This window comes from Chiloscyllium plagiosum, chromosome 19 (assembly GCF_004010195.1).
Source record: "Chiloscyllium plagiosum isolate BGI_BamShark_2017 chromosome 19, ASM401019v2, whole genome shotgun sequence".
In the NCBI taxonomy this organism is placed as follows: domain Eukaryota; kingdom Metazoa; phylum Chordata; class Chondrichthyes; order Orectolobiformes; family Hemiscylliidae; genus Chiloscyllium; species Chiloscyllium plagiosum.
The window spans coordinates 33,442,148-33,451,393 of NC_057728.1; the positions used below are offsets into that span (position 1 = coordinate 33,442,148).

At 39.6% G+C, this 9,246-nt stretch overlaps 1 protein-coding gene across 5 annotated transcripts in view; it reads right to left on the reverse strand.

The window, feature by feature from the left end:
- Nucleotides 1–9,246, reverse strand: part of LOC122559665 (dedicator of cytokinesis protein 4-like) — a 456,397-nt gene that overhangs the window by 327,587 nt on the left and 119,564 nt on the right. For all 5 annotated transcript variants that reach the window (XM_043709518.1, XM_043709520.1, XM_043709517.1 and 2 more), the window contains exon 5: nt 5,516–5,612. In XM_043709518.1, the coding sequence (XP_043565453.1) occupies nt 5,516–5,612 (97 nt within the window). The remainder of the gene's footprint in view (nt 1–5,515; nt 5,613–9,246) is intronic.

A 9,246-nucleotide genomic window follows, 5' to 3' on the forward strand; every position in this document is an offset into this window, starting at 1 on the left:
TGTTTATGTCCCTCGGAGGTATGATTATTGTGTTAGTGTTGTGCGGATGTTGTTGTATTCCCTGTATTAGATCTTTGTTGAACAGGGTAATTATTACAGCAATTGAAGGGAAGGCTCCCCCGTCTTACCAGATGTCACAGATGGAGACGGAAACCATGGCTTTGGCAAGAGGGGAAGACTATGCATCAGAGAACGAATATGATGTATAGAACTGGTTGGTTGGTCTCATTTTTATGAGACCAAAAGGGGGACTTGTAAATATATCCCTTACTTGAAAAACAGAAGGCTGGCTGTGACTCTGGATGGATTCAGCACTCAGAACCCTGTGGTGACTGTGTAACCCAAGCAGGGGGTGGTCACGTGACGTCCCGTTTCACGCCCCGCAAGAGTGCGAGGCGGTTACGTGCCGTCCTGTCTCGCACCCGGAAGAGTGCGGGCAGTCACGTGATGTTCCGTTTCGCGCCTCGGAAGTGGGTCGAGGAAGTCACGTGATGCTCCATTTCACGGGCAAAAGAAGGTCACGTGGGGTCAGACATCTAGGAATGCGAGGAGGCGGGGAATGGAGTCAGATCAACACCCAATCAGAAGATAATTCTGTGTTTATATGATGTTTTTATGGTATAAAAGACTGGGGCAGGGACAAAACGAAGTCTTTCTTTTTGAACTGGCACACGTTGTAGTTTGTCAGGGACAAAGAGGTTTAGACCCAGAGCTCTGAATGCCTTGTCCACTTACTGTTTAAAATAAATTAAGAGTGTGAGACCGAATATCTTCTCCTATTGCTTCATTTAAAAGAACACGCAGGACTTGGCTCACACATAGAAAGTAAGTTGCTAGATTGAGCCAAAGTCCAACACCCTACAAGAAAGCCTGAACTTTGAGACTCCCAACACAGTAGGGATCCTGATAGAAAAATAAAGCCAGCTCCTGTTTCACCTCTCCTTAGCAAAGATTTAGACAATCATTACCTTATCAGAATTAAAAATTGAGAAGTTAACCAAGGTTCTTTGTGGGATCACTGGGGTTAGAAACAGCAAACGGTTGGAAATCAACAATGAACGACATTAAGTCTTCCAGTGACATGAGGCAATGGATTAAATGATCAAAAGAGCTTTCTGAATATCCGTAAGATGACTGATGGAGTTTAGGTAAAAATTCTCTCAAGTAAACACCAAATAGACATTGAAATAAAAAACCATGGGAAAAAAAAGCAATTTACTTCAAATAAAGCATTTCACAGATAAGTATTTTTTGAAACGTTGCTCCCAATAATACTAGCAGCAGTTGATTTATCTAGACACAGCCCTAGTGGGGATCTGCAAGTCGGATTTGGCTGTGTCTTTTTTTTGAGGCAATTTACGCATTGATCTAATCCTTCGTACAATATTACAACCTTTCAATCATTATTTTCTCTTTGTCACCTTTTTCTAAAAAAAGTTTTTTTTTTACTCATCTGACCCATTCAAAGGTTTCTCACTAATATTTTGCTGTGGCATTAGGATTTTCCATTCCAAACTTCCTTCATCTTATAACTCGCTATTCTCCCTAAACAGATGATTTTCAAACTTAGAAATAACAAAAATTACTGAAGATCGCAGTGAAAAACAAATAGACATTTCTCGCATAACAGGAGCTGAGCAAGCAACTGAACAGCAATTAATTTACTTTCATTTAATTGCAATCCAGAAACTTCACAAATTGTTTCTAACATGCAGTCTAAAAATGTGCACAACCCTCCAAAAAGCATCCTGTTCGGTGTTGCAAGTTGAACCCTCACCACAGTCCATCATTGTATAAGATCCATCGAGTAGAATTATAATCAAGGACCTGCTTTCTGGTAAAGACTTACAGGTCTAGCCTGGAGGAGAACTGCCTGGCAGTTGAACTAGAAGAAACACGTGTTAAGTTAGATGCACTTTCTTTCATGATTAACACTTGATAGATGTTTCAGTGCGACATTCATTGCAACAGAAACTATGAGAAACAACATAACATTAGGTCTACTTCCTTCAAAACCTAGAGTCTGAGATCAACATATTGATTTTTTTTGGTGTGGGGGGGGGGTGGGGGCTGGCGCGCCTAACACACATTAACCCTTTCAGAACATTACACCCTTAACTCAGCAGTAGCATAAGGTTTAGAGTTGTGTAGAATGTTGAAAGATAAATTAGTCTTCAAGTCATACAACACAAAAGAGGCTGTTTGATGCATTGAATCTGTACTAACCTATCTATACTAATCCTACTTCCCAGCACTTGGCCCATGGTATGAATACTATGACATTTCAAGCGCTCACCCACGTACTTCTGAAAGGTTCTGAGGTTTCCCAGCTTTACTACGCTCCCTCACCGACCCCAGCAAATTAAGGAAAGCTGGCTTGGTGAACTTTAGAGTGAGGGTGTAGGACAAAGAACTGTGCACCAGTGAATTGCAGAAGGAGTTAAAAGAATAATAAACAATCCAACTTTCAATAAAAGAATATTATAAATTGGACTTGATAACTAAAGGCATTGTGAAGAAAATACCAGCATTGGAACCAGGTAATAATACTGGCCTCTAACTGGGGAAAAAAAATGACTGGCAGCTTTGGATCTGCATCCTTTAATGAAAATAATGTCAATCCTTTTTTGATCAATTGAACTACTCACGAACTGAGTCTGTGACAGATGGTACCTGAGCATTTCTCCAGAGTCCTCCTGACCTGAAATGCTGCGTTTCCATGGGGATGTGGGACATGGATTTAAATAAAGATTTTTCGAAGCAGGTGTTTTTCATTTCAGAAAAATATTATGTTTTTTTTAATTCAAACAGAAAGCTGAACAATGTCTGACTGAAAATGCCCCCTCCCGTAAGATTCTGTTTTAATGCATTGACCAGATTCTCACCAGCTGCATAAATAACAGGTCTTCATCAACACAATTATTGGCAATGTTGGACTCTTGCTTTCAGCCCATGAGCATCTGATCTGGAAAAGATCCTGAGAAGATGCAGACTGGAACACAGGTACAACTACCATGTGTGCAAATGCTTAACAGCATTAGTTCTGTACTTCCATGTTTATTGAATTCACTGAAACAGTGTAGCACATTCAAGGTCTTAAAATAGTGGCATTAGGATAATTTGCTACCAAAACAGTGACAGTGCAAGGGCTCAGGAAGATCGTTATTTGCACACAGTGTAATACCATTATTATCATTGTTTAGCTTCACATTTTTTTAAATATCACTCCTCTCCCAACCTGAACTATAAATTTCTACTATCCCAAAACCATATAGCTTTTCCTGACCATAGGTTATGTCTTGTTAAAAAATGTCCCTTCACAACCAGTTACTTGATGGCAGAAGAGTGACCCAGGTTTTTCTCCATACTTGAAATTGTCATGCACATGTTCAATTTTCTAACATTTAAAGCACTTAATAGTTTAAAGGTTAAAATGAATGAGCATCAAAGAATGTGCAAGGATATTAGAAACTGGTTAATTGATGCTTTCTTTTTGTTTGTGGGAGTGTGAGCATTATTGACAAGGCTAACATTTGCAGTCTGTTCCAAATTGCCCAGATGCAGTTAAAAGCCAATTACACTGCCGTGGGCTGGAGGCTCGTGTAAGCCAGATAAAGGAAGGATGGCGGATTTCCTTCCAGGTCTTTTACGAACCAGATAGGTTTTTAACAACAACAGAGTTACATGATCATTATTGAACAAGCTTTTGATCTCCTATTTTTCCAGAATGCAAGGACCATTTGTCACAGCAATACTCAAACCTAAATCCCCAAAACATTAGCCAGTGGTTCTGGTTTACTTATGTCGTGACATTACCACAATGCCACCACCTCCTGTTTGCATCTCATGATTTCTAATTATACGAGAGTGAGAAGTAATCTTTTAAATCATCCTCTCCCCAATCAATGTTAGCACAACAAAAGCTTGAACCTTTGCTTTGTGCATCTGGCTTAATGAGAAAGGAAATGTAAATATGTCTACTTTAGCAACAATACAACAAAAAAATTTACAAATTTTAACAGGGTGGAGAGAAACGAGAGACAACAGAGATTAGACTATACATCAACTCTATCCTTGGAATTGATAGATTTTATTTCAGCTGATTCTTTGATGCCCTGCTGCTTTAATCCACTTCACTGTACTGGTTCCGATGTCACAACCTTGACAAGGTCATAAAGACATTGCATTTTGCCTGAAGTGAAAGCCAAGCCTACCCCACAAAGACAGCCAGGAAATGGCCCAGCCAGCAATAAAGTACACTTCAACAGCTATAACTACTTTTAAAACAGTGGAGAGATTTCAAGTGGGCAGAGATTTAGCTTTGGTTATTTTCTGACAGCCAATGCTATTTTGCAATTGTGTTCGATACTCCCGTCGGTGAATTATACCACATTTTCCTCATTATAAACTCTATGACAATACCTCAAGCTATCAAAAGAGCTGAACAGGAAATTAGAAGGTTTTATTTTTGAGGCACTGAACTTCCTGTCAACTGTAGTGAACAAGGACAAATTGTTTTTTTATGTCTGAAATAATTCAGACAGCTCTTATGGTTATGATTAGGACTTTTTAATTATTAGGATTCAGATGGGCAAAGCATCACTCAAGATTATCTTCACAAGAATTTCTGGACCCTGGATTACATTTAACTAAATAACTTTCTCAAAAAGAAAAATCATCAAAAGTTAAAGCAAAACCCAAAACATCTAGTTGATATTAAAGTCTAACAATTACGCCAAACAGAAAGGTAGACCATATATATATCTGCGTAAAAGTCGAATTTTTTAAGACTGTTTTAAGGTGAAATTTATGGGGTTTACTGTTGCATGGATCCTACTTTTCAAGGGCTGAAAAATGTGCTACAATCCAAAATACTAATTCATTTTAGAAGCCTAATTGATCTCGAAATGAATAATGAAAAAAATGTTGATCTATTATCTGTGAAGAACTAGGGTCGACTTTTACACAAGATATATGGAATATTTTGGATGTTTTGCATGAGATCAACTTTGACTCGAGTATATATGGCAATTTTAAAACCATAAATATAATTGGATGTATTTATATTTCCAACCTACTAACCCACTAGCAGTTCAAAAATGATTTGGTATTGAACCCACACTATCGCTGCTTCAGCTGTCAGAATTAACATAAGGTGTCTTGCCTGGCTGTTTAAACAGCACGCAAGTGTCAAAAATGTTCATGTGTGAGAAGAATATGAATGTGTGATGATTCATCAAGTCTTAACTGTTCTTAAATGTGTGAAAGGCTTCTGGATGTGCTGCTCATTCAACCTGACCATTTTTCTACAAAAACAATAACAGAATTATTGTAAAATTCCTGTGGTCCCATAGGTTATTGTGCATCTGCAATGATTAATCCACTAATAGAAAAATCACAATACTATGCTCTTCTGGATACAAGTCAGGGAAAATTTGCAGATTTGGAGAAAAGTCATTAACTCATGAGTATATCTCCGGGCATAACGGGATCAAAAAAGTAAAAAAGCTATTACCACATAAAGCTGTTTCCACATAATCCCCCATTCTCGTAAAGTTCCTGTCATTTCTGTGATGACAGAGTCTTCTGTTGGAATGATTGTTTCAAATTGCCTGTGGTTGTGAAAGAATACATCATCCATGAGCTGACTGTCATACATTTGCAACATGTCACAAACTTACTGGGCTATTTCACTTTGAAGCTGTGCATTTTAGTTCTTTAAAATTACAGAAAATTTAACATTCTACCTTGCTAACTTCAAGAATAGAAAATTATTCCATTGACCAAAACAATTCCATACAAAATGTTATACTTCAAGTCAGACAAGCAACTGCACAGCATTTCTACATATATTCGCATTTAATTATTTCTTGAAAGATACATTCAACAAAGATGTTCAAATTGTACAAAACACAACTGCATCAAGAGAGATTTCTTTGCAGTAAATGCAGCTACCCATTCAGTTAAGTACAGTATAGACATGGTCTTAAATCCAGTTCAATTGCTTTATTCTATTCTTCTCTTATGATGTGCAATCCAACCAGTTCACATTATATTTTTAGACCTCAGCATAAATATTTCCGCAGTTTTGACAGTAGTTTAGGAATCAGTAATCCTACTTATTTGCATTTTTTGGCTTATTTAAATTTCCTAAATTTGGATAAATATACAAATCCAAAAGACATTTTTGAGTTACCTGTCACTCAGTAGAGACCAAGTTAACATTGAAAAACCTATTTGGCCTCATATACATCGATCACAATAGAAACAGCAATCATTGGGTCAAACTCAACAACTCTTGTGACACATTGTTAAAGTTTAAGCACAGCATTTTACAGAATCACAATTGTTATTGGTGCACGAGGAGGCAATTCAGCCCATCATGCCTGTACTGGTTCTTCAAGGGAAGATCATTGCCTAGTGCCAATTTTCTGCTTTTTCTCGATACCCAGCACAGTATTTCTTTTCCAAATAATCATCTAATAGCCTCTAGAATGCTTTGACTGAACTTGCTTCCAGCACACTTGTAGGCAGTGTGCCATAACTGGTCCCTGTATGATTTTTTTTTAAGTCCCCTCACATCACCTTTGCTTTTTTTGCACATGACTCTCGATCAAAGCCAGCTCATTCTTGTTCCTTTTCTACTCTATCCAGCCTCCTCACGATTTTGAAACCTCTATCAAGCCTCCTCTCAGCCTTCTTCCCTGCAAGGAGAACGGTCCCAAACTTTTAGATCTTGCCTCAGAACTGAAGTTTCTCATCCCGGGAACTACTCGTGACCCGCTTCTGCATTCTCACCAATTTGTTCACATCTTCGCTGCAAGGTTGAGCCCCGAACAATATACAAAACTCCAGCAGACGTCTCGTGAGTGTCTCCTCCATTTGTGTGATGCAAGTAAATTAAAGGAACTAAGTCAGAGAAGGATGTTTCCTGCTGATCTGACTTGGGTCGAGTTTGGAGAACGTTGCCACCCACCACAAAACCAGGTCATCAGTATCAGAGAGGGGGTAGGGACTAAATCGTAGCTGGAGATGCATCCTTTTCTTTGTTGCTAACCTTGCAGACCATGAGATGCCAGTTTGCCAAATTAAAACTGCTCACCAGTCTGTTAACTTCAGTACCCAGGTAGAGGTGGGACCCATCCAGGTACTAAAGTTTGACCATGGTCAAAAGTCTTAAATTTTGTTTGAAAAATAACATTTTCATTGTTCCTCCAAAAGGAAGGGAAAGATTGAGTTTCTAAACATTAGGACACAGAGGCCTTAATGCATAAGGAAGGCTGCCATTAATACTCACGAGAGAAAAGTTACCAGCCTGTCTTGCAATTTTAACAATTTAACAGATGCCAGTGATGAACTCCTGCTGACGCCAGCACCTACTGGGTGTATTTAAATAGGATAATTGCTCCTGCCGTGCAGATTGGCAGGGCCAGAAATGGGGTCATGGACCTGTGTATCCAAACAGTAATATCAACAAATTGATCCTCTAAATGACAGTGCACCTAAAGTTAACTGTACAAAGAAAATTTAAAAGAAAAAAAGTTCACAGATGTGGCATCACAAGCCAGGTCACCATTTGGTGTCCATCCTTCTTTGCTCCGGAGAAGATGATGTTGAGCTACATTCTTGAACTGCTGCAGTTCACGTTGCATAACACCACCACCAACATTTGTGTTAAGAAGTGTGTTCTGGGATTTTGACCCAGAAAGAGAAAAGAAATGTGAGCATAGTTTCAAGTCAGAATGGTGTGCATCACTGAGGGATGCTTCCATATATCTGTTGCCCTTGTTCTTCTAGGTAGTCGAGCTCTGGAAGTGGAAAGTGCTATCAAAGACATTTTGGAGAATTGTTGCACTGTATCTTGTAGGTTATACACACTGTTAGCACTGGGAGACAGTGAGGTCTGCAGATGCTGGAGATCAGAGTTGAGTGTAGCTTAGATTAGATTACTGAGTGTGGAAACAGGCCCTTCGGTCCAACAAGTCCACACCGACCCTCCGAAGAGCAACCCACCCAGACACATTCCCCTACATTTACCCCTTCACCTAACACTACGGGCAATTTAGCATGGTTAATTCACCTAACCTTCACATTTTTGAACTGTGGGAGGAAACCGGAGCATCCTGAGGAAACCCACGCAGACACGGAGAATGTGCAAACTCCACACAGAATTCCTGATGAAGGGCTCTGGCCTGAAACGTCGATTTTCCTGCTCCTCGGATGCTGCCTGACCTGCTGTGCTATTCCAGCAACATACACTCAATACTGTTAGCACTGCACATTAGTGATGGAGCAAGTCAATGTTTTAGGTGATCAGTAGGATGCTTCGTTCTTGATGGTATCAAGCTTCCAGAGTGTTACTGAAGTAGCACTCATCAGGCAAGTGGAGAGTAGTCCATCATATTACTGACATACGCATAGTACATGGCAGACTAACTTTCAGGAGACTGGAAGTGTTACTCAGTACAAAATTCCTTACCCCTGCTCTTGTAGCTAAAATATTTATATGGTGAGTCAGGTTTAGTTTTTGGTCAATGGTACTTCACAGATTTTAACAGTGCAAGATTCAGCAATGGTAATACCATTGACAGTGAAGTGGAAATGGTAAGATGCATTGGGGAGTTGAAATGTTAACCCTGTTTTGCTCTACAGGTGTTCGCCAACTTGTTATGTTTTTCCACTTGCTTTCTCTTGTTACAGATCTTATAGCTTTCACATTTGAGGATTCACAAATAAACATGGGCAAACATCCTCATTTCTGAGTTTATGCCGAGGGGGTGGTGGAGAAGATAGAGACAGAGACAGAAAGTCATACAGCACTGAAACTTCAATGCCGAACAGGTATCCTAAACTCAATTAGTCCTATCTGCCCACTTTTAGCTCATATCCCTCAATCTTTCCTATCCACTTACTTGTCCAAATGTCTTGAATGTTGTAAACATAGTTTGTGAGAAGATTTGTAGCTCGGGTGCTCATTGCTGTGGTTCTGTTCGCCGAGCTGGAATTTCTTGTTGCAAACGTTTCGTCCCCTGTCTAGGTGACATCCTCAGTGCTTGGGAGCCTCCTGTGAAGCGCTTCTGTGGTGTTTCCTCCAGCATTTACAATGGCCTGTCCCTGCCGCTTCCGGTTGTCAGTTTCAGCTGTCCGCTGTAGTGGCCGGTATATTGGGTCCAGGTCTATGTGTTTGTTGATGGAGTTTGTGGATGAGTGCCAAGCTTCTAGGAATTCCCTGGCTGTCCTTTGTTT